Source organism: Leopardus geoffroyi, chromosome A1, assembly GCF_018350155.1.
Source record: "Leopardus geoffroyi isolate Oge1 chromosome A1, O.geoffroyi_Oge1_pat1.0, whole genome shotgun sequence".
NCBI classification, from domain to species: domain Eukaryota; kingdom Metazoa; phylum Chordata; class Mammalia; order Carnivora; family Felidae; genus Leopardus; species Leopardus geoffroyi.
In genome coordinates this window covers 82,012,766-82,039,855 of record NC_059326.1, presented here as the reverse complement: position 1 = coordinate 82,039,855, position 27,090 = coordinate 82,012,766, and the positions used below count along the sequence as shown (strand labels likewise).

Below are 27,090 nucleotides of genomic sequence, written 5' to 3'. Positions count from 1 at the left end.
CACGCCCGAGCTCGAGGCCGCGGACCCCGCGGGCTCGAGTCGCAGCCAGCACGGCACGGGGGTCTTACCTGAGCTGCTCAGGCACTGAGCTGAGCCCGACGTGCCGAGGAGCGTGGAGAGGCTGCTGGCCGGCACCCAGCTCTCCTTGCTGGAGGTCAGGTTCCTGACATACCTGGAAGGAGCGGGGGCGGGTCAGGGGCTCCAGCCGCGGGCCTGCCCCAGGGTCTTGGGCCTGAGCCCACCACCGGCGACGTCTTACCAAAGGCCCTCATCACCCTCCTGGACCACCTCCACCACGTCTCCGCTTCTCACGGCAAGCGCTTCAGGGCTTTCCTTCTCATCGCCCAGCACAACCGTGTACTTCCCTGGAACCTGGTGGCACAGGACACAGTGCATCAAACAGCACAGTCCGCCCTATCCACACACCTCCCCCCACCCACCCCAAGCGCAGAGTGAGGCCGTAGCAGGAGCAGGCAAGGTCCCAGATGGGCTTCCAGCATCCAACAGGAGACAGACAATGAGTATTTTGTCAGGGCCCTGCTGTTTGTCAGGCTTCTCATGTGACTGTCACCTTAAGTTGGGAAGAGCTCCTAATCGTAAGCGGATGCCAGAGGTCTCTCACCGTGACCATGTTAAAAATCCTAACTAACGTGCAAAGTGCCCTTGGCCCACTCTTGGTGGTCTGGCTGCCCCCTCTGCTGCAGCCGGCCTCAAACACTACAAACATAGTGCCCCAGGGCCTGCCCCAGGGCCTTTGCACATGCTGCTCCTTCTTCCTGGAGCGCCCTCCTGTCCCCGGGCCTCCCATCTGAAACGGCAGTCATCCTCGCCTAGTATGCTCCATATTCACTACCTTTTATTTTGCTTCCCTGTGAGAGTGGAGAGTCTTGTCTATTTTGTTCTCTGCTTTGTCTTTTGTGCCTCCACAGTGCCTGGTACCCAGTCCGTGCTCCACGTTTGACACGTACACATGGACAAAGCTCTGAAGCTAGGACCAGGGCAGCATGGAGTGCCCCAAGCATCTGTTAGTGTCACCCGACTCTAATGATTTAATATGTGAATAGCTTCTCCTTGCCGCTGTGTTAAAGGACCTTGTTTCAAATGCAAATCTGGGGTGGCTCAGTGGGTTGAGCGTCTGACTTCAGCTCAGGTCATGGTCTAATGGTTTGTGGGTTCGAGCCCTGCGTGGGGCTTTGTGCTGAGAGCTTAGAGCCTGGAGCCTGCTTCGGATTCCGTGTCTCTCTCTCTCTCTGACCCTCCCCTGCTTATTCTAGCTTGCTCTCTCTCAAAAATAAACATTAAAAAAAGTTAAAAAAAAAAAAAAAAGAATGCAAATCCATACTGAAAGCAGTTCAGTTCTCTAGAAAGTAAGAGCTGAAGGCATCGCTTTACAGCGGCTCCTCAGAACAGTCTACTTATTTGGAGGGCAAGTCAGGTGTGTGCACTGTTCCCTCTGAAACAGGCTGGTCGGACGATGGAGGTGGGCGGGCGCACAACCCCAGGGGGCCCTGGCACCTAACATGTGCCCGCAGCAGCCACGAGTGCGGGGCACTGGTAAGGTCGTGCTCTGAAGCTCTCCTGCCCAGGGGCCAGTGGGGCCAGGCTGAACGCCCAGTGGGACCCAAGGTTACCAGCTTCCTGGGGCCCACTCTGCCCTCCTCCTCCGCATCCGAGGAATTGATCAGCTCCTCAGCACTCGACCAGCCGTCGTCCTCAGGGGCCTCTGAGGGGTGAGACGTTTTGCTCCAACCTGAGAGAGAGCGGGCCGCAGTGAGGACCACCCTCACTGTGTGAAGGGGGTCTGTGCAGTTCCCACCACCCGCATGTGCCCCCTTCCCAGGAGCCAGCCAAGACCTTCCGGTGGGACGCAGCGCAGACTGGGGCACGCTGCTGACACGGGTGCTTCAGCCATGCACAGTCCAGGGGGCCGGGGCCCGGGCACCTGCTTCCATCGCCAGCCGGGGGGACACAGTGAACCCCAGCCCCTCAGGGAGGTGGTCCCTTAGGCCCTGCCGCTTTGCCCCTGCATGTGGCCCCGGGGGAGCACAGAGATCCTGAGTAACCACTAGCCTGGGACGTTGCCATCCCGCTGTGTTGGAGCAAATGCCACCAAAGGGAAGGAGTTTGCAGTTAGCGCTTGGAGGGTGAACACCCGGCCCACCGCCTGGGGGGCCGCCCCTCACACAAGGGCTGAGGCTTGCCGCGCGTGCCCTGTGCCGGCCCGTCCTGGCCCTTAGCCCACGAGGTAGGGGCGCTGTGACGCAGGCCAGCAGACGCCGCACACGGAAGCTAACAGGGCCGCTGAGCCCCCGTGGCCACGTGGTGAGGCTGGGATTCCAGGCCAGGCCGCCTGCCTGTGTGAGCTCCAGCCGCGGAGCTCGGCTGGGCCAGCAAACGCGGAGAGAGATCTTTCTGGGGACTTTATAAAATGCGCACACATCCCTTCATCAGCGTTTCCACTGCCTTGTAGGCCCAAAGAGTAGCACCTGTATTTCCCATTTGGGGGAAATTTGGGGGAGAATGCAAGTAAGTTGTGGGGAGACAGGAGATGTCGGATTCCGGGTTCTGAACAAACACAGGGATGCTGGCACTAGGTGACAGTCTGAAACATCAGGCCATGTGTCCCATGGCTGTGCAGCAAGAGGCAAGCGGGTCTGGGAGAGAAGGCTGCTTACTGGCTGCGGGCGGGGCACACCAGTTCCAGATTACACGTGGGGTGGCAGGAGGCGTGCCCTCCCTGAGGACGACAGGCTGAGGCATGTGAGGGAGTCACAGCAGGTGCGTGCAAAGGGCTCGCTCGCCTCTGTGGGGACAAGCAGCCTCTCTGGAAGCCTTTTTACCAGGCTCACCCAGGTCAAGACTGTGTGACGGGGGGGTAGACAGGAAAGTACCGAGGCCCAAGAGGGAAGCTAAGTGTCACCAACCCACTTGATCTGCGCACGTGTGGGTGAGTGTGTAGGACATCAGGCCCAGGTAATGGTGAGTGGAGTCCCCTCCCTCCTCTGCAAAATAGTTCCTGACAGCGGCATTGAGTAAAACATTGGGAAGATGACTCTTTTCAGGGGGCAAGCTGCTAAGTATGTGCAAGAATGCCCAGGAGACCCGTGCGTGCTGTCACCTGCCTCCCCAGGAGACCCGTGTGCGCTGTCACCTTCTTCGGGGTGGGGGGGGGTGCGTGGGATGGGCAATAGGGAGCAGGGGGAGGGTGTGAAGGGGGGCTAGCAGTTGGGCCCCAGGCGCTGCACTCAGGTCACGTCCACTGTGACCTCACGAGGCTGCTTCATCTTCCTGTCACGGGAGGAGACACAACTTGGCTGAAAGGCGGTAGGAACCATGGGCGGGTGGCCGTGGGCGAGGCTGAAGCCCCCCAGCTTCCTGCCCAAGGGAACTCAGCCAGGGCAGTGCTCAGGTGTCTCCAGGTGTGAGGTAGGAAATGAGGCTGTCAGGGCAGAAATGACTCCTGTCCCAGGCCCTGGGGCACTGCGCATCCCTGTGAAGGCCGAGAGGGTGGGCCAAGGCCCCTGGCCTCCGAGCTCTTGCCCCGGGGATGCTGGAGAGCCGCAGCCGGTGCCCCTGGGAACCTTCACAGTTGCTGGAAAACTCAAGGTGGTTCACAAAGTGAAATCCTTCCTGAGAACCTCAGCCCCTCAGCCTGGGCCAGAGGATCTTCAGGTTTTGGGGGCTGCACTTTACCCTCGTGATATGAGGGGGCAAGAAATGGCCCGAGTTCCAAGACGGAGCTTGGCCCCCTCTGTCTGTACTACTGGTCATCTCCCTGCAAGATGGTCAGTTGACAAGATCCTGTCGGCTTCTCCCACCAAGAAACAGGGGATGGGTGGGCGCCCTGGACGGGGGAGGCCTACGGCCTCACAGCCACCAAGAAACAGCCCAACCCGAATGCCGGCCAGGTGTCGGCAGCCCCTAAGGGGGTTGGTTCTGGGCAGACCCAGCAGGAGTCCAGCTGAGAAGGGCGATGTCATCACAGATCTGTCGCCAGAGCGTCATGCTTTTGAAGAAAACAAGGCATTTGCATCTGGCTGGTAGAGACCTATCGTGATCTGCGTCCTGGGGGGGTGAGCCCCGGCCAGGCAGACAGCGTCCCTAGCCACATGGGGACACGGACGGCAGGCTACGTCACAAGGCTGAGCCACTCTACCTCGTAAACCAAAAGGCGTTGGATCACTCTTTACTTCATGTCGCTTAGCTTTTTTGCCAGGACTGGTAGGAGAAGCTGCGGAAGAAGGAAGAGGCAAAAACAGACAGGAGAGTGAGGGGCTGCAAGCAGGGCGTGGGGGGTGTGCGGAGCAGTGTTCACGCGGGACAGGACGCCACCACCGCAGGCCCCGCGGGTGACGGGAGCGGCCCCGGGAACGGGGGGGAGAGGAGACCCAGCTCGGGCCGACGGTGGCAATCGTACCCTCACTTCAGCAGGCTACAGGTGGTCGCAGGTTCTCAACTCTGCATAAAAGTGTGTAGTGTATATGCACTTTCCATGCTTGGCAAAGTACACGGCACCAGAGTGAGTCTCTCCTTTTTTAAAAAAAGTTTGATTGCAGCGCCTGGGTGGCTCAGTTGGCCAAGCGTCCGACTTCGGCTCAGGTCATGATCTCACGGTTCGTGAGTTCGAGCCCCGTGTCGGGCTCTGTGCTGACAGCTCGGACCCTGGAGCCTGCTTTGGATTCTGTGTCTCCCTCTCTCCCTGCCCCTCCCCACTGGCACTTTGTCTCTGTCTCCTTCTCTCTCTCTTAATAAATAAACGTGAAAAAAATATTTTAAAAATAAAAAGTTTGAGGCCAACTTAAAAGTATCTTGTAAGTTGAAACAAACAAACAAAAAACCCTCCAATTTTCTGGATGAGTGAAAAGAATCCTCGACTCGTAAACACTGGCTTTTAGCATCGGGCGGGTGGTCCTGTAATGACCCGGCCGGAGCTCCAGGCTTCGTGGGCTCATCTGTGTCCTTCCCCCCACACGCTTCACCACTGAGGAGCCTTGCAAGGCAGACAAGCTTTCCGAGGTTCCCACCCAGTCCCGGGCAGGACAGAGCAGGATGGGGTGGGGGTTCAGGAGGAGGTGCACCAAAAAAGCAAAAGACGAGTGCAGTTTGCGAGCAAGTTTTGCCAGAGAAGCCTGCCTCCTCCTTTGCAAACAAAAGGCCCCCAGTGAGAGGCCCCTGGCCGTGTGTGGGACAGACACGCCAGCGCCAGGGAAGAGAGCGGGTCAGTGCGCAAAGCTTCTGAACGGCTGCACGTGGTGACGATGGCGGCAGCCGCCTGTCGGGCTGTCCACACGAATGATCACCACACGAACGAGAAGTGTGCCATCGGGGTGAGCGGCACGTCCGGGGCGTGGGTCTGAGGCAGGCGCCTTTTACCTTTCTGACCTGTGAGGGCAGCAAGGCCCGGCAGAGCAAAGCGCGTTTTGGAAAGTGCGGAGCTCTCTGAGGTAGAGCTCGGGGCTGTGTCATCTCCGAAGGAAGACAGAGGGACGGGGTGGGGGTGCTCGGGGACACACGCCAGCTCACACGGGCTCTCCTCTGAGAGGTGTGCGAGTCCTGGACGCGCCTGCTCACTCAGGGACAGCCGTGACGGGGCTGCGCCGCACAGACACCCACCTCTGCCCTTCTCGGGGGGCTTCGGCAATGGCGTGGAGCTCACGTATCCTTCCAGGCTTAGGGGGTCGGTTTTTCTTTCCTCCAGCTTTTTGATGTTTCTTGTGTTCCCTTTCGAGGGACTAATGAAAAAAGGAGGAGGACGTGGCCTGGTTAGTTTCCAGCCTCCCTGAGGATCCGAGGCAGAGACCCCGGGGCCCCATCCTGCCCTCCACGCACTTCCGGGTTAACCGGGGAGAACTGAATGAGAACAAATCCACCTGCTTCCTGTTACGTAGGAGATGGTTGCTGATTTTTTGACTTGCAGGGATGGGGGGTGGCCTTTTTCTTTTCAAACTATTGTTCTATGCATTATTTACTTAGCCCCCATCCTGTCCCACGAGTGACCAGATGTGCTTATATAAGAAACAGAAAAATAAAGCTGCGAATGAATACGGTAACAAAGTAAGGCTAAGGGCAGAAAAGGTCCCGTGAAGCCAGCCTCAGGGCTGGCACCCGAAATGTGCGTGTCTATCAACTGTGAGCCGCGGGTGTGGCTCTGCGCCTCGGCACCCGACAGGCCCTGTCTGAAGCGCGACCGTCATGGAAACCTGGCAGCTAACAGTCACCTGTGCCAGCAGCATCCAGAGGTGGGGCCGGAGACACTGTCCCCGAAGCTGGCCCGCAGGGACGGACCCCCGAGCACGTAATGCCAGAGGACAAGCCGTCCCGGGGGCTTGGAGCAAATTCCCAGTGAGGAGGTTCAGGGAAGGGGCCGTGTGCACCCAGTGGCGCATGCAGAGGCAGGCTCTGGGACAGGCTCCCATGGTCCCGAGCGGAGGTGGCTCCCTCACCTGGTGCTGGGCGGCGTGGGCAGAGGAAGGCTCTGGGACTGTTCCAGTGCTCGGTGCTGGCTGGCTTCTGCGGGAAGGGACACACAGACCCCGCGCTGCACGACCGCACCTCCAACAACAGCCAACAATCTGGGAGTTGCTTTGGACATGTGTGGGAATGCGCCCGGAGCAGAGCGGAGCCGCTGGCGGCCCAGACCTCTTACCTCTGCAAGCCTGCAGCTGGCTGGTCAGCACCTTGCGGATCTCACTCACCCAGGCTGCTTTAATCTCCGCCGTCGGTGCCTGTGCCCCAGGGGGAAAGCCAGGAGGTAAGGGCGCATGTTCCCTGAAGATGCCGCTTTGCTTTTACCCTGGTAGCTTCTGAGGATGACCGTGGGGACTGATAACAAGAGCTCTGCCCAGGAGGAAGGAGAAATGGTCCCTTTGCCTTGGGACCGCCTCATGGGCGTGACAGGAAGGGTCTGTGGGCCACACAGGCGGCGGGCTGTGACCGCCTGGCCACCAGCTTTGCGCCCTCACTGGCGCCTGACTCGGTGGAAACCCTGGGGCACAGACCACCCTTTGAGAGCACCTTCCTCTGGGAAGTGGCCCAGGGTGTTGTGTTAGGTGACATGTCTGACAGGAATCCGAGACGCTGAAGTAGACTCTAACTCTCAGGGCGAGAGAGGGGAGCAGGCCACCGTCTCGCCTCGGTGCAGTGTGTGAGGCCTGTGGGAGTGACGGGTGGGCAGCTGGACTCTGGAGAAGCAGGCCGGCCACTGTTCTGGCAGCTTCTGGGGCTGGCGCCTGAGCTCGTGCTGAACAGACCCACGTCATTGCCGTGGGCCTGGCGGTGTTGGTGTGTGTGGTGACGGCGCTCCGTGGCCACCATGTCCCGCCAGCGTGCCTGGGTGTGAAGGGCGCCCCTTCACAGGGCGCTGGGCTCACCGGACTCAGGGGGCACTCATGGCCTCCCACCTCCGGCCCTCACCAGTGAGGCAGCCCGGTCACGTGTATAAGCATGGCCCAGGTGTGCCATCCAGGCACATGCAAGCCCGTGCTCCCGGCCATGCCCTCGGAGCACCCTAACCTTGGTTTCCTGTACTTCCTCCTGGGCCCAGTTCAGGGTAGCGACAGCCCAGGGCAATGCCCCTAAATGGCTTCCGGGTGATAAAGTCACACGGAAGAGTCTACACACACCAGCTCTTGCCACAGGCCTTTCTGACACATGCCCAGCACCCGGCCCGGGGACACCAGCCCTACCTGTATGATGTACACCTCCTCCCGGGCGTTGTACCAGATCTCGAACTTTCTCACGTCGCCCTTCACATTCTCGGTTATGCCCACTGCCGCCATCTGACAGTGCCAAGCAGGGAGATGGGCTCATGAGTGCGCGGGATGAGAGCCGGCCCCCCATCCCTGAAAGGTGTTGGTGGGTCCCCGAAGCAACGGAAGCGGTTTTGGGGTGGGGGCTGAGGACGCCCGGGGTCCCAGACTCCCACACCCAGAGATAAGAGTGGCCTGTGCCTGAAGTGGGCAGCGTGGCTGAGGCTGCGGGGACTAAGGCTCACTCACGTTCAGGGACTGCTTGTAGCTGTAGGAAGGGGCCTTCTCGTAGCCCTCCCCGTTTTCCTCCCTCTTCTTGCAGAAGAGCACGGCCTTCTCGTGCAGGAAGAGGTGCCGCTGCATGGGCTTGAACCTGGCCAGGTCCTTCACCTTCGTGTGGCCCTTCTTGTGGTCTGTCCACACGCTGAAGGAGCCTTGCATCAGCAGCCTCCCCAGGTCACTCAGGTTCCCCTAAGCCCAGGACAAAGTGGAGCCTTACGTGCACGTCGCCAAACAGAAGCAGGCCGCCTGGGCGGGGGTGGGGGGTGCTGTGTCCCATAGACCACCGCTATGTAATGTTTGGGGAAAAGCAGAACTGGGAAGACAGGAGCCGGGGGTGGTCGTGGGCCAGGGAGGGTGAACAGGCGGAGCGCAGGGGCTTTCCAGCAGGGAGACGGGCCTCACACCCTGTCCAAACCCACAGGATGCACACGCTGGACTCTGGGTGGTGAGGATGTGCCAGCAGAGGACCATCTGCTAGGACAAAGGTCCCATCTGCTGGGTGTGGGAGGATGTGTGTGTGGGTGTGGGGGCATGCAGATGCAGGGATGTGTGGGTGCGGGTGCAGGGGTGCGTGGGTGTAGGGGTGTGTGGGTGTGGGTGCAAGGGGGTGTGGGTGTGGGTGCAGGGGGTGTGGGTGTGGGTGCATGAGGGTGCAGGTGCAGGGTGTGGGTGTGGGTACATGGGGGTGCGGGTGCAGGGGGGTGTGGGTGCGGGTGCAGGGGGGTGCTGGTGCAGGGGTGTGTGGGTGCAGGGGTGTGTGGGTGTGGGTGCAGAGGGGTGCAGGTGTGGGAGCAGGGGTGTGTGGGTGCGAGTGCAGGGACGTGTGGGTGCACGGGCATGTGGGTGCAGGGGGGTGCAGGTGTGGGTGCAGGGGGTTGCGGGTGCAGGGGAGTGTGGGTGCAGGTGCAGGGGGGGTATGGGTATGGGTGCAGGGGCATGTGGGTGTAGGTGCAGGGGTGTGTGGGTGCAGGGGCATGTGGGTGTGGGTGCAGGGGGATGTAGGTGCAGGGGCGTGTGGGTGCGGGTGCGGGGGTTGTGGGCGTGGGTGCACAAGGGTGTTGGTGCAGGGGGGTGTGGGTGCGGGTGCAGGGACGTGTGGGTGCAGGAGGTGTGAAGGCTCCCATGTCCCCGTGCGCCAGGGCACACCCCAGCATATGCAGGTGATACGCCCGCACACGGATGTCCCCAGGCACAGCTCTGCGAGGATGGTGGGTGGACCGTCACCAGGCTCCTCAGCGGACGGGGAGGCCCTTACGTCATAGCCGGTGATGGCGATCAGGTGCATGGAGTCGTTCACAGCCTTGAGGATGCCCAGGATGGAGCTCAGTGCCTCCTGCAGGTCCTCAGCCCCCTCGCAGCTCTTGCTGTATTTGAGCATCTCCTGGGGGACGAGGCCGCGTTCACACACCCACAGGGCACTGGACGCTCTGCTCCGTGCTGCGTGCCCATCCTTGGACCCTCAGGACATGCAGCGCGGCTCCTTGCACAGCTGGCACCGCGGACAAGGCCGCTTGTGGTGGGTCTGCCCGGGGCGCGGGCCTCAGACCAGCTCAGGAAGCCACCCCCAGGCCCGTCGCCCCGTGCCTCACTGCCACAGTCCTGCCTGACGCTGCACACAGGGACGCCTCCCGAGCCAGGCAGCCAGGCCTGGATGGGGCGAGGCCCCTTGTGCAGCTCCCGCCTTCCCACTCCTAGACCTGGGTACTCTTTTGTCTCCAACCTGGCACCCCCAAACATGGGACGGCTGAAGGCATGCCCTTCACGTCCACCGGGTTGCGCACCGGGGCCGGCCTTGCAGGGAGGACTGTGTGTGAGCGCACGGCCCAGGGCGAGTGGCGAGTGTGTGCTCCACGAGTCTGCCCATCTGGTCACCTCTGTGCTCCCCGCCCCCCCCCCCCAATGATGGCCGGCGGACAGTGAGCCCTCCACACAGGTCTGTGAAGAGACGGGGCCCTGGCAGGGGTGCGGGGCTGGGAGGGCGCGGCAGGGGCGGCAGGCGGCTGCGGGCACGTCACCTTGAGCAGCAGCTGGTACTTGGTGATTCTCTGCACTGGCTTCAGCAGGTAGGAGTCGAGACTCAGCTTGTGGTCCAGCTTCCTCTGGCATTCCTGCAAGACCCAGAAACCTCTTTACAGGGTCCTCTTGTTCCCTGTGTGACAGTCAGCTAATGAGGAGACAGCACTCTCACTAGGAGGGTCCCCAGACACACCTGGAAAAACGGGCAGTCGGAGCACTGTCTCCACAGGCTCTCAGAGCGAGGCTTGTTCTGGCAATACTTCTCGTAGATCTGGAACTCTTCCATCTGAGCCGGGGACAGAGTGCACGTCACAGAGTGCCTCGGGGTGCGATTCGACAGCCCCGCACCCCGTGCACCTCCTCCACCACAGACACTGCGTCCTTCATTGTGGGGCAGCTGTGAAACGGCTCCCCCAGGGACCACTGCTCAGGGCTGCACTAGTCCTGAGACGCCTTTCACACAGGTTAGCACCACGCGGCTGGCTCTGTGCCGTGAGGATAACAGACTGAAAGTGCGCGCAAACTTTCCAGGGGAAGAACACGCAGGGCTTGTGCGCAGACCTGCGTGTGCACCAGGACCGCCTGCGGGTTTGTTACGACACAGAGCCGCACTTCAGGTTCTGCTTCAGCAGCCGGGACCTGAGAACCTGCATTCCCTGTAAGATCCCGGGATGCTGGTGCTGTCGGCCAGGGGGCCTCTTTTGAGAACCACTGACCTGCAGTGTGAAGGAACCCTCCGCCCCAATTCTCAAACAGCACCCAGAAGCGTCCCCAGTGAGCAGGCAGGGTCGGAGGACAAATGTGGCCCCTTCTCCTTCCTTCTGCCCGATGGCCCTAGTTCATGGTGACGCGTCTCAGCCTCCATCTCATTTTGTGAAAATGGCTTCACTTTCGCTACATTTGCCACACTGCTCAGCGAGCAGTGTGTGAAGCTGGCCTGAGGAGACGCCCTGTCCTCTCCCACTGCTTCTCCCTGCCTGGAAGAGGGGCCGTCTGCAGTTTCAAAGGGAGAAAGATAAGGGGACCCGTCCCACACCTGCTAGTATGGGGGTGGGCGGAGAGGGGTGACCAGGGAAAGACCAGACATGACACTAACACCACCTCAAGAAAAGTTCAGCTCTGTCTAACGTGTGCCGGCAAGACAGACACTTTATAAATCTGGCATTTCGAAATGCTGATGTTTTATACTTTTTCCCTTTTTTGAACTTTTTGGACTTCAGAAAAAATATACTTTTGGCTCTTCCAGAAAGTACCACATCCTCTCAGGCAAACCAGGAACAGAGTGAAACTTTGTCATTTCAGTTGGTTGGAAGGAGACTGTGATAGGGTTTAAACTCATTATTGGGGAGACTGGGTGGCTCAGTCGGTTAAGCATCTGACTTCAGCTCAGGTCATGACACATGGTTTGTGAGTTCAAGCCCCGCGTTGGGCTCTGTGCTGACAACTCGGAGCCTGGAGCCTGCTTCTGATTCTGTGTCTCCCTCCCTCTCTGCCCCTCTCCGCCCCCCATACTCTTTCTCAAAACAAAACAAAAACACATTAAAGTCATTATTATTTTAACAAGTAAGGCACCATCAAGCACATGTTGAAACAGCACATACCCGTTCCAGAAAACACCTTCCAACCAGCTCTGGGCAGTCAGTGTAGTTTTCCAGCTCCCTCAGGAATATTCTAGACAAAGAAAGTTTGCATTAGGTCACGTGATGAGCAACCCAAAGGAGACACTTCCTATAACAAATCAACAGATACTATTTTCCTGATGACTTTTATTTCTAAGTCTGGATAGTCTGCAGCCCACACGGGTCACTCCTGGGTTCTGGCTGAAGCAAACTCTCAGGTTTAAGCACTCTGGCCCCTTCATGGGTCCCTTCATGTTTCTGACATCGGTGTTCACACAGAACTTGGGACAGCTCCTTTTCAACAGACAGAAAGGCATGAAGCCCAGCTGTGAAAGCCCTGCCCACATCCAGGTAGCTCTGCCCCAGGGACACTCCCAGATGCCCAGCCGGAGCCTGGGGTGAATCTGCTGGGAGGGAGAGCTCCCTGGGGTCAGTTCGCAACACTAGCACCGTGGCTTAGAGCCACTAGGGACCCAGGGCGGAGGCTGGGGTGAGCCAAGGACACTGAGGGGCCAGGCCACCTGATGTGTGCCTCCATTGTGGAAAGGGGTGGGGTCCAGAGGGCCCGGCTGCAGACCGGTGCCTTCTCTGTGAACCAGTGGGTGAGAGACACTAGCGGCCGAGGGGCGAAAGCACGTGGTCAGACACAAGAAGCCCAGAGGAGGGCAGGGCCCATGCTGTCTGTGTGACTGCCCCCTCCCCATGCACCCTGCATCCACCTCCTCGCGTCCTGCCCCACAAGCTCCCACAAACTGCAGTGAGGAGCCAGGGATGAACAGCCACAGAAGGACCACTGTTCTGCCCCCGGAGCCACGGTGGCCACAGACAGCGCTCACGAGGGGAGAAAGGCAGGATGGGGATGTCTGCCTTTGCCTCCTTTTCAAGAACAGGCTTGGGAACGAAATGCACCTGGCTGGGCAGTGTGGCCTCGGGGTTGCCCCAAAGGGCCCAACGCTCATGCCAAGCAGACCGGCCCCTGCTGGCCGGTGGGAGTGGGCCAGCAGCTCCTGCAAACTCCAAGCACCGGGCATCCGACATCTCCGGGCTGGCAGGTGGGCCGTGGGAACCAGCCTGGGGGCGCCGTGCACCTGAGCCCACTGGTTCCTGCTCACCGCAGGGGCCTGCTCTAGAGGCAGACCCTGCCCAGCAGGGGTGGGTAGGGGAGGGCCTGACCTGTTGTGAAAGTGGTAAATCTCTTCCATGTTTCCAAACAAAATGTCCTTCTTGTTTTGGAGGCCGGGTGAGACGAGGTGCGCCATCAGCGGGTTGTCCAGCTCGGCGGCATAGCCCTGCGTGGAGGGGAGGGGTCGGAACGCGGCCTCCATCACGTGCTTGGAGGGAGGCCCATGGGGAGAGGATGCCTCTCAGGTTTTAGAAAGTGAATCCATCCATATTTATTCACCGGCCGTTTCTAGGACGACCACGAGGCAGCAAGTGCCGACCAACGTGCGTGAGCTACAAACAGCACCATCTGTTTTGGGTGGCGGGGATCTGTCCTTCTGCTTTTTAACTTTGAGGATTCATGTAACTTTTATGAAGGAGAGAAATCTTGGGGGTACTCCTTGATGACTCATTTCAATGTCTACACCCCTGTAACCACCACCCAGACCAAAATCCAGAACATTCCAGTGCCCAGAAGCCCCCTGCCCTGCTGGCAACAGTCCCCCGGGCCTCCACTCTGCCTCCACCCAGACCCAGACGGTTCAGCTCTTCCTGCAATGGAGTCACACGCAGCCTCCTGCTCCCGCCACACTCCTGGGGTCAGCCATGTGCTGCTGGAGCGGGTCCCTGAGCCGCGTACCTCAATCTCCTTGTCCCTGGTCCCGCCGGTGGGGCCGTGCGAGTAAAGCCGCCACCATCCTCTCACCCTTGCTGCATGGGGCGGGCGGGCCTACGGGCCCCAGGGCTCCCTCGCCATCCCCCCACCCCTGCAGACTCACCTCCAGGACACAGAGCAGCTCTTCCACGTACACCCGTTCCGTGTCCAAGAGCTCATTCATCACATGCCTGTGAGTGGGGCACAGACAGCGGAGAAAGCATTAGAGCAGGAAGGGCACAGAGAGAAGACGCTCGGAGCAGGGGTGGTGGGAGAAGAGAGAGGGCGCCAGCACATGGGTGCAGCCCACTGAGGAGCCGTGGCTACGCGCCTGTCTCTGTGGAATCAGTCTTGTCACCTACAGCTTGAGAAAGGGGGACACGAGCCATTTCAAGTCACCAGAGTCCTGCCTGAGGGTCCAGGGACAACAGGCTTTTCTAGGAGAAACCGGATCAGTCCTGGTTCCAGAAGTGGACCGCACATCTGTCCACAGCGTGGCGCACGTGTGTCCACGCCAGGACGCCAGCTTTGGGGTAGAAGCTGACTATCCACCAGCTCTGGCTTGTTTGCACTCTGATTCTCTGCGGCCAAAGGCGGAGATCTGACAGGGTCGCACCTGCCGTGTCTGGACCAGAGCCGCTCACCTCCGCAAGATGGCCAGGCTCTCCTCCTCGTCGCCCGTGGAGCTGCCGCGGCCCTGCCGGCTCTCAGTCACTTCGCTCTGGGGAAAGACGAGCACGCAGCGCATTGAACATTCAGATGCCAGAAGGTGCAGCCTGGCGTCCTGACTTCAAGGAGCCCCACCTCATTCCCCATCTGGGGAGGAATCTGAGGTCCCACGGCACAGGCAGGGCAGGGGGAGCCTGGTGGTGCTGGACCGCGATGGCGGGCAGCTGTTGTGGGGGCAGCATGGACTGTGGCCTCACCTTGGCCCTCCTGTAGGGCCCTCTCCGGAGCATGCTGCCCTCAGGACTGTTCTCAGAGCCTCTCCGGCTGCCTGGTTTGGAAAGAAGTGGGGAAGGAAGACGTGGCTTCATACCTTACTGCCTGGAGAGGAAGGACTGGACCTGGGAGCACCTGGGGTTACTTTGAACTTTCAGAGAGAAAAGAAGCAAGTCCCCTGGAGAAGGGCGAGGAAAGCAGAGAAACATGGAGAAAGAGGAGAGCACGTGGGAGACAGGTGAGCGGGAAGATGGCCGGCCGCACAGGCTAGCACGGAGTCCATGAGCACGAGGGACCCGGACACCACCAGGCCAGGGGCCAGGGTCCCCTCTGATGGGTGCCACATGCTGCAGCAGGTGGTGGGAGGGGGCCGGCTCTCCACAGTCTCACCAACTTGCGGCCCACTTGCCAAAGCCCCGAAGAGGACGGCGGGCAGGTGCCGCTGCAGGAGGGGCTCCAAGGAGCCCATGAGGGGCTGCTGCCTTGGGGGCTTTGGGCTGTGGTCAGAGATGCTGAAGGAGAACCATTTTGGCAACAGTACTGAGGACAGATGGGCTGGGGCAGAGACCGGAATGCTAACCGGGGAAAAGTCCCTGGACAGCCACTGGATGTCCTAGTCCACGGGCCACCCCCTCTCTGCCCCAACCACTCGGCACACACTGGTCCTGTGCCGATAAAAGTTCATTTACAAACTGGGCGAGGGCCCACCGTGGACGGGAGGGGTGGTGGCTGTGCACACCTGGGGAGGGGCAGGGTGACTTTGTGAGTGCCTCTGGCCGGGGGGCCACCGGCTGCACGGGCCGTGTCTGCTTGGCTGCCAGCTTCTTCAGGCTGGCCTGTCTCCGGTGGAACATCTCCTCCGTGCCCTCCTGCTTCTGGTAGACCTTCTGCACGTGCTCCTGAAGGGACAGGTGTGTGGGCTCGTGAGCCAGCGATGCCAGCAAAGTGAGAAGCCTGGCCTCCTTAGAGGCTGGGCTGTAGTGTCACAGCCAGCCGCCAGGGCGCAACCCTGCACTCCCCCCACCCCCACCCCCGCCGCAGGAGGGAGGGGTGGGACCCCGTGGAATGCAGGACCTGGAGCTTTGAGGAGAGTCAGCTGGAAGGGAGGGACACGTGGCCCCACACGTTCCCTGCGGGAAGGGTGTGACCCTGTGGGTGCCCCGGGGGTGTGGGCAGCCAGCTGGGTGGCAGTGGGGGCTGGGGTCGGCGCGATGTACAGGGGGGCACGCAGGAGGCGGGGTGCTGGGGAAACCGGGTGGGGGAGCCCCCAGTGGTGGTCTTGCAGGGAAAGACCCCAGGCACAGGAGGGCTGCCGGGTCACGGAATCCTGTGTTGAGGGGAAGCTGAGCCTCAACACGCCCAGGGTCCTGGAAGAGCTCATGGCGGCCGCCCCTGCCCCCACCACGAGCATGGGCCCCACTTACCATCAGGTCTGTGGTGAGGACGGGTTCATAGTCCTGGTAGATTCTGTCGAGCTCCTGGATCTTGTTTTCTGCGCCAGTCTCCAGAAACTTCTCAATTTCCTGGAGGGCCGCCTCAGCACCCTCCTGGGACTGACATTTGTCCACAGGCTGTGAGGCCAGCAGGTAGATTCCCTCATCACACCACTTCATGGACTGGACACGCCAAGCATGGCAGAGGGAGAGAGCAGGCCCGTCAGAGGCTGGGTCTTGGCGTGTGTGTTACGCGTGCTAGGCCGGGGCCCTCCCATCCCAGCGGCGGCCGCCAGGATTCTGGGGATCTCTGCAACCCAGCTACACGGCACCCTAAGGCTACGTGCATCATCCGGCCTGGACTCGTTCACACAGAGGACAGAGGGGCCAAGTGCAGAGAATTTCTGGTCCTCGGCAAGATGTATCAGCTGTGGCAAGTGAATTCTAGAAATGGGCATCTGTGACTGGCTGGGCCTCGAGACAGGCCCATGGACAGCAGGGCGTGGGGTCAGCTTCCAGCCAGTGACTGCGGTCCACGTGGGAGGGGCAGGTGTGGGGAGGGGGACCCCGCGGGACCAGGAGGGCATGGGGAGGGGTCTCACCGCCTCCAGGAGGCTGTGCAGCTCCAGGGACTTGCTGAGCAGCCCCCTCCTCCTCTCGACCTCTGCCGCGAACTGGTTGCACAGGTGCTGGAGCTCATGGCATTTGGGGCGGATGGAGTCCACGGCGTAGTGCCTGCTGTCAATGAGCTTCTCACCCTCCAGGGCCAGTGCGAGGGCCCGCTCTACAGACACCTGCGTGGGAGCCACCCCAGGCACACGGCTCAGCTTGGGTTTGTTAGAGCAACAGGTGCGATTTCCTGGGCAGGATCCGTCAGGGTGGGAGTGAGAGCAGAAGGGGCTCCGTCCCTCCACCCGCGGATGCCCCCCACCGGATGGCAAGACAGCCCCATTCCCCCGCCTTCCTAGGTGACCCTGGTGGTGCCCTGAGCACTCCCCGTAGGCTGTCTCCTGCCCACAATGGCCCACACCACTGTGCTTACGCTGGACTTCTCCTCGAAGCTGGTGAGGTCCTTCAGGAGATGCCCTGCGTGTGCCAGGCTGTTGCCCACATCCGTGAAGGTCGCTATCTTCTGGGCCAGCGCGTCTAAGGAGGCTTTGACCTGGAACACAGGAGGGGCAGGAGGCCCGGGCCCATGTCAGGTATGGAGGCCCTGCCTGAAGCAGGAGAGGAGGGAGGACAGAAGAGCCAGGTCCTTCCCGGGAAACCGGGCAGAGGGACATGCCCTCAGCATGACAAGGAGCCTCCACACAAGTCCTGCAGCCTAAGGACAGCTGTGACATCGGTGAGAACAAGAATGTCCACTCTCACCAGTCATAAAGCCGGTGCAAGACAGCAAAACTAACACACAACTGAACAAATACAAACACAACCAAAAAGCATCAAATGGAAACAGAAAGAACCAAGCCATCCCTGTTTGCACATGACCTACTCTGCTATGTAGAAAATCCCCGAACTCTTATGAAACCACTCCTGGAAAAAGTGAGATCAGCGAGGTTTCAGGAGACAAGATAGACACGCAAAAAGCAGTTGTATTTCTACCTATGGTGATGAACACATGAACACCAAAATTTAAAACACCATTTACAATTGCTTAAGAATGAAATACTTAAGTGTAAATCAAACAGAACATGTATTGAAATGGTTTGCTGAAAACTGTACAATACTGATGAAAAAGCTCTAAGAAAATCTAAATGCAAGGTAAGACAGACCCACTGCGTTCACTGATGGGGAGACTCGCTGTAGGAAAGATCTGACTCTCCCCAAAATACAGGTTTACCACAGTTCCTATCAAGACCCCAGCAGAGCCACGCAGATATAGGCAAGATCTTACAACATAGATGCAGCCGGCAGAGCAGAAGCAGAGCTAGGCCAATTCTGGGAGAGAACAGAAGGACTGTGCACTTGACTTCAAGACTCACTGCACAGCCATGGTCACCGAGACTGCGAGGTGCTGACAGATGGATGGGGTGCATGCCCAGAAACCCACCCAAACAGACCTGCCCAATGGCTTTCTGACATGATTTCTCTTCTCCCGTGGAGAAGAGACAGCCTTTTCCACAACGGCACCAGAGCCCCTGGACATCCCAAGACTAAAGACTGAACAATAGGGGTGCCTGTGCGGCTCAGTCGGTTAAGTGTCCAACTCTGGCACAGGTCATGATCTCACAGTTTATGAGTTTGAGCCCCACGTCAGGCTCTGTGCTGACAGCTCAGAGCCTGGAGCCTGCTTCAGAATCTGTGATTCCCTCTCTCTCTGCCCCTCCCTTGCTCACACTCTGTCTCTCAAAAATAAATAAAAATGTTAAAAAAAAAAAAAAAACTGAACCAGGACCTGATTCTCACCCTACACAAAAGTTAACTCAAAATGGATCATGGACTTACCGTAAAACTATAAACCTTTTAGGAAGAAAAGCTGAGGAGAACATGGTTGGGACCTAGGATATGGGATGGGCCAAAAGTGTGATCCTTAAAAGAAAAAAATTGGTAAACAAGACTTTATCAGAATTAAAACCTTTGCCGTGTGAAAGGTGCTGTCAGAGGCTGAGACACAGGGACAAACTAAAGAACAGATTTTCAAACCGCAGGTCTGGCCGGGGCCAGCACCTCCGCATATAGGGAACTCCCAAGTCACAGGAGTAAAACCCCCACCCCCACCCAGGATGAGGGTCACAAACGGGCAACCAGGAAGAAGAGGCACTTCACCAGGAGGACAGACACGGCCACGAGTGCAGGCAGGCCGGTCCGCGTCGCCAGCCGTGAGAAACGCACAGCAGAGCCACAGTGAGGTGCCCCCCAGACCCCCAGAGTAGGCGTGTAAGGTATGCACACCACCGGGCACAGTGCGGGCATGCGACAGCCACGTCCTCATGCGCACCACTGGGCGCACAGGTGCAGGCGCTCTGGGGACACGTCAGCAGCTTCTCAGAAAGCTGAACATCAGCAACCACGACCCCCAACTGCACCCCTGAGCATTTACATCAGGGAAATGATAGCTGTGTTCACATGGACAGTGGCACGTTTTGTATGGTAGCAAAGTCCTGGAAACAGCCCAGGTGTCCTTCAACAGGAGGACGGTTAAACTGTGGCTGGTCCACGGCCCAGGACACTAACTACTCAGCGGGGACAAGAGCAAAGATGCAACACCTGCCTCCATCTCCAGGGAATGTAACAGACGGTGCTGCCTGAAAAGAGCCAGGAGGCTAAGTATGCATGGCGCCACTTCTAGAACATTCTTGACATGATAGCATATGGAAACAGGGAGATCAGAGGTTATCAGGGGTGCAGGATGGGGTGGGGGTTCAGGAGGGAGGGGTGAGGGGTATGGTTCAGGAGGGGTTGGGGGCTCAGGAGGGGGAGGGGTGGGAGGGAATGGGGTTCAGGAGGGGGTGGGGGTTCAGGAGGGGTTGGGGGCTCAGGAGGGGGAGGGATAGGAGTTCAGAACGGGGCAGGCTGGGGCGGGGTGGGAGGGAAGTGTGTCTGTAAGAAGGAAACACGGGTCTGTGTTGGGACAGAATGTTCTGTGTGCTGAGTGTGTCAGTGTCAATGTCCACACTGTGATGCTGAGCACGATTTTGCAAGATGTGTCCTCTGGGGGAAGCTGGATTGAGGGCACGTGAGGTCTTGCTGGATTATTTCACAATGCACACAAACCTGCAACCATCCCCGAATAGAAAGCTTGTTTGGCCAGCCTTCCTCAGCCCCTGCAGAAGTACATCACGGACGACCATGCTCTCCATGCACCCCCAACGGTGTGCTGTTCACAGGGGCTGGTGGGAGACCTCTCTGGTCCAAGTTAGGGAGGCTGGCTCCCTGTGCCTGCCTAAGCTTGGCAGTGAGCGCTAACTGAGCCAATCCCATGTTTTCTGAAACATGACATTTCAGGACTGGTCGGTGGCGGGGGCGGGCGGTGTTGGAACCTGCCCTTGCACACGGCCCTACAACAGCCTTAGTGCCGGGGTTGGTGTTGTTACTCGTTTCTCATGCCCTTGAGATCCCACCCCCCACCCACCCCCAGTCCTGACCAGAAGGCCCAGGGAAAATGTCATTCCATGGTGAGGTGAGGGCACACAGATGTGTCCGTGTCCTGACCCTGCATAAATGACTGACCAGCGGGCTTCTGTGGAGCCCCAACGCTGACGATTAATGCCAGGACCACGCCTCCCTGTCCTGACCCTCGTGCCGCCCAGTATGGGCAGGATGGGGCCCCGGGCTAGCACACAGCAGGTGCAGACAAATGCACGCTGGTAAAGGAGCATATGCATGGCTCCTGGACGCGTCCCTGGGGAACATGGAAGGAAGTGCATGCCGACGGGGTCTGGTAACCTGTTGTGTGCAACGGCTCACTCGCCACGCGTTCCAAGGTCTCGTCCCACCCAGTCTCGCGGCTCCGTGTGGCGCCGCTGTCACCAGGGCAGCTCAGCGAAAAGCGGCTTCCTGTGGCCGGAGCGCCAGGCGCCCCCACCGCGACCACTCACCTCTCGGAAGTCCTGCTCAAAGTGCCGGAGCTGCAGACACTGCTGGAGCTTTTGCTGGTGCTTTGCCCAGAACTCGTCGAAGGCGGCCTCGGTCTCGTTCAGCTGGGCCAGGAGCCTGGGCAGGGGTGAGGCTCCGTCTGAGCGGGTGCGAGGTGCGGGGCGAGGGTTCCATCTCCAGGGATGCCCGGACCCTCGCCTTCTCTCTCAGGCCCTGGACATGGGACTCGCAGGCCAAATGTGCCAGAGGGGACGCGTTTCGGGGGAAGGGACTAGTGTGTTACAAGGTTGATGTGACAGTGCTCTGCGCTTCTCACATCTGACTTGGGTTCGGGACGAAGGGCACAGTGAGCTGCCACCATTCGTGGTCATGGCTCCCAGGCCAGAGCCATGCCACCCTGTGCGTGTTACCCTGTCAGCACTGGGGTTCACCCCGGCCTCCCCTATGTCCCCCGGGGCCTCCCACGTCCCCAGCATGGAGCACTGGCCCGGCGTGTGAACCTGGGCCTGGGTCAGCCTGTGGTGGCCTGGGTGTCACCAGCAAGCCGTCCAGAGGCTCTGCTCCTGTGCCCGCCTCCTCCCCAAATGAGGACCTGGCCTATGCATGGAGCTGCGGGCGTTCCAGGGTGCCATGCGGTGTTAGGGACGGCAAGTATCCACACGGCGGGGGCCCAGGGAGGACGTGCTTGTGGTCCCCTTCACAGGGAAGGCGAGAAGACCCGAGGCTCAAGTGGGGGGCGGGAGCTGGCGGGTCCCTTCCTCACGGGCACACCAGCGGGTGGGCAGGGCTGGGCAGGTGGGGAGGGGAGAGGCTCCATGAGGCTGGTAAGACCCTGTCACCACGGACTCCCTTGAATGTCTCCCAGGCTGCAGAAAAGCGCTGTTCGCTCTGAGAAATTTTCCTGCCCAGAACAGCCACTTTCTTCGGGATATGGAAGAAGAGCATTTCAGTGGTAAGGACCTGCGGTCCCCTTTCTTCCCATGAGGACGAGGGGATGGGGGTCACTGCCGCCTGTCACTCTGTCCCCAGTCCGTGGCCATGCCCTGCCCCCGGCTCGGGCCCTCACCTCTGCACGGTGGTCTGATTGTCCAGCTGGTCCTGGCTCAGGCTCCGCCCCCCGCCCTTGGCCAGGGGCTCTCTGACGCTTTGCAGGAGGCTCTGTCCCTCGTCCAGGGCCGCCCTCATGTCCTCCTGCGGGGACAGCACAGGGCCTGGCACCCCACGCTCACTCCCTCGTTCCCCTAGAGCCACTGAAGGACGGCAGGTGTTGGAAGACTCCCCCAGCTGTGGCTGGGGCACAGCTAAGGCTACAGGTCGCTCGGGGTCGGTGGATGAGGTAAGAGATAGCAGGAAACCAGACCTCTGTGGGCCTGATCCCACAGTGTCCCCACCGCCGGGAGTGAAAGAGAGGGCAGGCTTCTCGGGCTGGGGGCCGCCCCCAAGGACCACCAGCGAAGGGGTCATGGCCACCACTGACCCGGAGTCACACCCCACCCGGCACAGGCTCCCTGGGCACGGGGTCAGTACTGGAGCACGGACGCTGCTTTGCGGGCTGCGGTCGCCCAAGGCGGCCCATGACCCGGTCTGCCGCCTGGGAACTGGGGGCAGAAGTCCTGCCTTGCTCGCGCTCATAAGCGGCAGACGCACCTGGCGAGAGGCCCTGCAGCCCCAGCACCTCGGATGCCCAATCAGAGCGAGGCTGCGGCTCCTGGCTGCACTCAGGCCCCACGTCCCTCAGTCTGACCACGAGCCGCTTTTAGAAAGGAGTGCGTTCAGTTCCCCTGGGAGCGCTTGCCAGGTCCCCTGCCCCAGGCATCTTGGGAACGGCCTCGGTCTGTCATGCCCAATGCCCACGGGGCTGCTTCCCCTTGGCGGCCTCGCACAGAAGCCACACGTACCTTCGCTTTGTCCTTCTTCTCCGTGTGAGCGCAGAGCACCGAGCTTGTCGACTGGACGTCATTGGGCAGCTCCGTTTCGGCCAGCTCGGTCCCGAAGGACTGCAGCATCTGAGCAGTCTGCTTGACCATGAGGGCGAAGCTTTCGATCGCCTGGGGAAGAAGGAAAACACCATCACCAAGCTGCACCGGGAGGCAGGTGTCTGGTGCAGGGGCTCGGGCGTCGTCAGAGAGGGCAGGACCACAGCAAGCCGCAGTCACACCTAGACCAGACCCCGGGCCTGGTGGCTTCAGAGACGTACTGGACACTCTCTGCGTTCACTTTCATCAGCCAGAGTCGTTCTGTGCCCAGTCTCCCCTTGCCCAGTTAAGAGAGGCCCGAGGGCCACATCCGCCCCCACCCCTTGCAGGGCTGTTGTTTCTTGGTCTCTGAGCCCAGAGAAAGCCACTCCCAAACTTATTACTCATGTTATTTCTTTAGATGACTGAGGTCCACTGAGACTATCTCCTCATTCTTGGGGAACAGAAGTGAGGTTACTGGGAACACGGCTTTGGAAAAGGCAGCATCGTAGTGCAAAAGCTATTTGGCCGATTAAGTCAGGGTTAAGGAGACCCACCGCCCACAGCCAGCACCCGCGTGCGGGCAGCCCGGGACGACTCACCGTGCGGTGACACAGCCACCTCGTGTGGCAGTAGTCCAGGGTCCCGCCCAGGTCCTCAGTCAGTTGGGACTTGTCGATGTAACCGTGTAACTCTGGCACTGAGCTCAGCATTATGACCTAGAAGAGGAAGAAAGCCGCCCCGTGAAGAGACCACCCAGCGGACGGGGGAGAAAAGCTCTCCCGCTGGTCACTAATGGTGGCAGTGTGGACAGGAGGTGCCTGGCTTTGGACCTGGGCTTAAACCCCAGCTCTACCACTTCCAGGCTGGTTGGCGTCAGGCAAGTCACTTATTCTCTCTGTGCCTCAGTTTACCCCTTTGTGAAATGGGCCTGTGACGATGGGCCTCAGCACGGAGGGAAGGTGTTGGAACCCTGACAGAGCTGGGCATACCACCCACGTCAGGCATCCGCCAGGGAGCTCGCGGTGGTCACTGAGCAGTGCTCTGACTTGAAAGACGATGGTTTTGTCATTGTTCTCACCAAAGTCCAGCAAAGTCACTACAGCCATCACCAGAGTCAGGGCTGTGCCCTTCCACGGGACACGTGGCTTCAGGGACCGAGGAAGCTCTTTGCACAGGGCTTGCTTTCATTGGTCTATTTCTCTTGTCCTTTCTGAGGACATTCTGTCCGTGAGTTTTGGGTAAAAATACAGCCTTTGCTTTGTAAGCTGTCAGCCAGATGCTAAGGTCCTACAAAATAGGTCCTGAGAGCTTCTGGCCAGATGGAGCCCGGCGCCCCCTTGTGTGTTGTTGATTACTGAACGCCACAGGTCTGCATAGAGACCTGTTGTTAACGAGGTTCACATGCCCAGTGGCTGGACGTGGGTGTCACGCTCCCCTGGGGCTGAGAGGTGGCCATCAGAGGAGACTGGGTCCTGGTGGGAGAACAGAGAAGGTCTGGTGGTTTCAGTGCCAGGCCACTAACTTTCAGCCGGTGTCTCTGTGGTTTTGTCCCTAACCGTCGAGGAAATGGGCTGTCAGAAATGAAGGCGTTTCGGTGTTGCAAACACCGCGGGTGCATGGGTTTTCTCCAAGACCCGAAGCCCGGGGGTCAGGGTTGCAGCATGCGACTCACCCACAGGGCCAGGGGTGCCTCACTCATGGCCCCTGACCGGGCAGAGCACCCCACCCTGTGCACCGAGGAACAGGTAAAGGTGTCACGGGCAACCACCGTCATGGGCGCTCAGGTCCTTGAAGGCAACCTGGTGGGCGTTGTCGAGGTGGTCTCAAGGCGAGATCACAAGCTGGGGGCTTGTGTGCAAACTAATTCATGGAAAACAAAGGCTTCCTAGGCGTCGTCTGGCAGCCTGCCCCGCGCTGCCCCCACAGTGACTGTCGTGACGTGGGGTGCAAGCAGGCTTCACGGGAAATAGGCTTCCTGGGCTTCCTGGCTGCTTCTCACTAGGAGGCTGATGATGGCTCTCAGCCTGTTGGGCTCTCGTTCTTCGGCCTGACCGTCAGTAAGAATGTTCTAGACTTGTGGCTCTGACAAGCACCTGCACTTCCACAGGGATCACCCGAGGCACAGGGTGGATGTCAGCCCTGGGGAGCGCTAGGGAATGAAGGGGCAATGCCCAGCGGGGTTGCTGTGCACTTGGGCACGCCCCTGGCGCTGGGCTTAGCACCTGAAGAGTTTCGATCAGCTGCGTGGGCCAAGAACGTGGTCACGCTCTGTTCTGCCCACAGAGCCGCGGCAGGCCACTCACCGGCACCTTCATCTTAAAGTCATCTCTGTTGAATTTGAAAGCGAGGTCAGAGAGGGTCCTTTGGAAAAACCCCGCTGGGCGCAGGACAAGGACGAGCTGGAGGTTTGCCGGGAAGGACGCCTGCAAGAGAACAGAGAGGGCTGTGGGCAGACGCACTGCTGGATGCGGGGTCCTCGCATGGCTGCAGTGGATGTGTGGTCCAGGCGGAAGGGCGCTCACTGAGGCCGCGTGGTTGCTGACGCTGGGCTGTTAGACACGTCCCACGTCTTACCAGGAGAAAGTCACACCGCCTCTGCAGCTACGTCATGTTCGTTATCAGCTATAAAGTCAAAAGCTTATTACACTAGTTACAGGCTGAAAGGTGTCCTGCCAAAGTCACGTGTTAAAGCCCAAACCCCAGTGCCTCAGGATGTGACTATATTTGGAGAAAAGGCCTTTACAGAAGTGAGCAAGTTTATGTGAGGTCATCAGTGTGGCCCCCAACCCAATATGCCTAGTCCTTATCGGAAGGAGACACTTGGGCACAGACACACAGGGAGATGCCGTGCCAACATGGAGGCAAAGACGGGGGATGTGTCCATAAGCCCAGGGGCCCCAGAGATCACCAGACACTGCCAGAAGCTGGGGACAGGGACAGGGTCTCCCGCATGGCCCCAGGGAACCAACCTGTAGGCCCCTTCACCTCGGACCTCGGGCTCCAGACTGTGAGGACGCGAGTGGCTCTCTGTTGTTTCCAGCCCCTCGGTCTGTGGCACTTGTTATGAGAGCCCCAGGGAACCAAGATACTTGTCAAAGAAAAACAAAGCCATATAGACACAAGCTGTGTTCCAAAACATACACGGGAGCTCGCGCCCTAGCGCACGCACTGCAGACAGGAGTCTCTTTGGCTGCCAGCTCTGCCTACTAGGTGTGTGACCTCGGGTACACTGCTCACCTCCCTGTGCCTCTGTTTCCCCGTCTGCGAAACAGGGACAAAACAGTGCCTCCCCCACTGCACACTCCTACTGCACCTAATGTGGTGCTCACACAAAGCCTCAACAACGTGGTGTGACACATATCACTGAAAGCCTACTCCACATGCCAATACTTCCAGGTGCTGATGCCCAGGGAGCCCCCATTACTACAAGAAGGCATTCTGAAGGAACTGAGTTTGATTTCTGGGTAACTAGGCCCAGTGCAGCTAAAATACGATGTACGGTAAGGAGCAGCACGGCCCAAGGCCCCACATCGGAGGGGCAGGAAGGGGCGCGGCAGGAGAGACGGCTGGCCCGGGTGTCCTGGCTGTGTATGAGCCCCTCTCTATATCTCCTGTGTGTCTCAGCCTGTTCACCTGTCCACCTGCTGATGGATGCTCAGGCTGCGGCCATACCTTGGGCCACGCTCTCGGGCCCAGACTGCTCTCAGCCTGGCCAGCGGAATCGAGCCTGAGATGAGGAGCCCATAGTGTAGCTGTCCCGGTGGGAGGGAGCCTGGCCTCCTCCTCCTGACCAAGCCCGTCCCGGAGTCTGGGAACACCGGGTCTGACAAAACTCTAGGAACAAAAGGTACCTGAGGGCCTCACTAGGGAACATAAAACACATTCAGTCCTTGTGTGGTTCCGGTGGCTTTGAGAAGACGCATGGACCAGGGCTGTGGTTGTCTGAGGGTGGCCCCTCTCCTTTCACATGCACCGCCCTGGATGGCCCACCCCACGCAGCCCTCAGACTCCACGGCCCTGTGGAGTGTCTGATCCAGAGGGTCTTACAGGGCCTGGAGCATCCCCGGAGAAGCTGGGGAGAACGGGATCAGGGATCCTGGGATAGCTTTACTCCCCACCCACAGGCCTCAGTGCCACCAGGTGCGAATAGCTGAATGTGGGGGCCTGGCCTCACCCCCAAGGCCCCGAGGCTGGAACTGCACTGACAGCCCTGAGCCTCTGATGCCAGACCTGATCTCTGTATGAGAGCAAGAGAAGGGCTTGGACCAAGGTCTGGGCCCGCAGGCATTGGGCGGCCCAGGCCAGCGCCTGTCAGTACCCATGACAGGTCAGCGCTCGGCACACGCCCAGGGCTCTCCTAGCCACCCCTTCCTTTTGTGCCCCAGCCGGGACACCCCCAGATTCTATCGCTGGCTTCCCTACTCCTCACCCCCCACTGCTGCCCTGAGCCGATTCCCCCCAGAAGTGCCACCGTGACCCTTCTATGAGGTCCACTGTGTCATGACACATCCTGTACAAACCTTCCAGAGACTTCCCCAACCCCGCAAACAAACCAGAGTCCAGAGCCGGCCGCAGTGGCCTCCCTGACCTCAGCCCCACCCTGCTCATGGCCCCCTTCAGGGCCTAGCCTGTATACCTGTCCGTGCTTCCTGCTGGGACACCCGCCTGGCTCCCAAGGGCCTCAGTCCACAAGCAAGCCACCTGCCCCCTGCCTCGCTTCAGGCTTGTGCCCTCAAGCAC

The 27,090-nt window shown here is 59.7% G+C and overlaps 1 protein-coding gene and 1 long non-coding RNA gene across 13 annotated transcripts in view; one reads left to right on the top strand and one right to left on the bottom strand.

Moving 5' to 3' along the window:
* The window catches only part of MCF2L (MCF.2 cell line derived transforming sequence like), a 133,080-nt gene that overhangs the window by 1,690 nt on the left and 104,300 nt on the right, over positions 1-27,090 (bottom strand). For 8 of the 12 annotated variants that reach the window (XM_045482433.1, XM_045482432.1, XM_045482435.1 and 5 more), the window contains 26 exons: positions 24,654-24,773; positions 22,950-23,066; positions 22,291-22,440; positions 21,459-21,583; positions 20,395-20,509; positions 16,899-17,018; positions 16,459-16,650; positions 15,848-16,039; positions 15,163-15,322; positions 14,408-14,478; positions 14,126-14,202; positions 13,606-13,672; positions 12,839-12,954; positions 11,648-11,717; positions 10,240-10,332; positions 10,046-10,138; positions 9,286-9,411; positions 7,998-8,219; positions 7,686-7,778; positions 6,647-6,725; positions 6,444-6,510; positions 5,614-5,732; positions 4,157-4,231; positions 1,632-1,750; positions 260-372; positions 69-172 (listed from right to left, as the gene is read on the bottom strand). In XM_045482433.1, coding sequence (XP_045338389.1) covers positions 69-172; positions 260-372; positions 1,632-1,750; positions 4,157-4,231; positions 5,614-5,732; positions 6,444-6,510; positions 6,647-6,725; positions 7,686-7,778; positions 7,998-8,219; positions 9,286-9,411; positions 10,046-10,138; positions 10,240-10,332; positions 11,648-11,717; positions 12,839-12,954; positions 13,606-13,672; positions 14,126-14,202; positions 14,408-14,478; positions 15,163-15,322; positions 15,848-16,039; positions 16,459-16,650; positions 16,899-17,018; positions 20,395-20,509; positions 21,459-21,583; positions 22,291-22,440; positions 22,950-23,066; positions 24,654-24,773 — 2,995 coding nt within the window. Of the gene's footprint in view, positions 1-68; positions 173-259; positions 373-1,631; positions 1,751-4,156; positions 4,232-5,373; positions 5,467-5,613; positions 5,733-6,443; positions 6,511-6,646; positions 6,726-7,685; positions 7,779-7,997; positions 8,220-9,285; positions 9,412-10,045; positions 10,139-10,239; positions 10,333-11,647; positions 11,718-12,838; positions 12,955-13,605; positions 13,673-14,125; positions 14,203-14,407; positions 14,479-15,162; positions 15,323-15,847; positions 16,040-16,458; positions 16,651-16,898; positions 17,019-20,394; positions 20,510-21,458; positions 21,584-22,290; positions 22,441-22,949; positions 23,067-24,653; positions 24,774-27,090 lie in introns of all 12 variants that reach the window. The other 4 variants (XM_045482438.1, XM_045482434.1, XM_045482442.1 and 1 more) reach the window with 2 other exon arrangements.
* On the top strand, positions 4,739-26,248 carry LOC123600307. Its single transcript, XR_006713647.1, has 3 exons — positions 4,739-5,027; positions 9,023-9,028; positions 26,238-26,248. It is a non-coding gene; the product is annotated as an uncharacterized LOC123600307 (long non-coding RNA).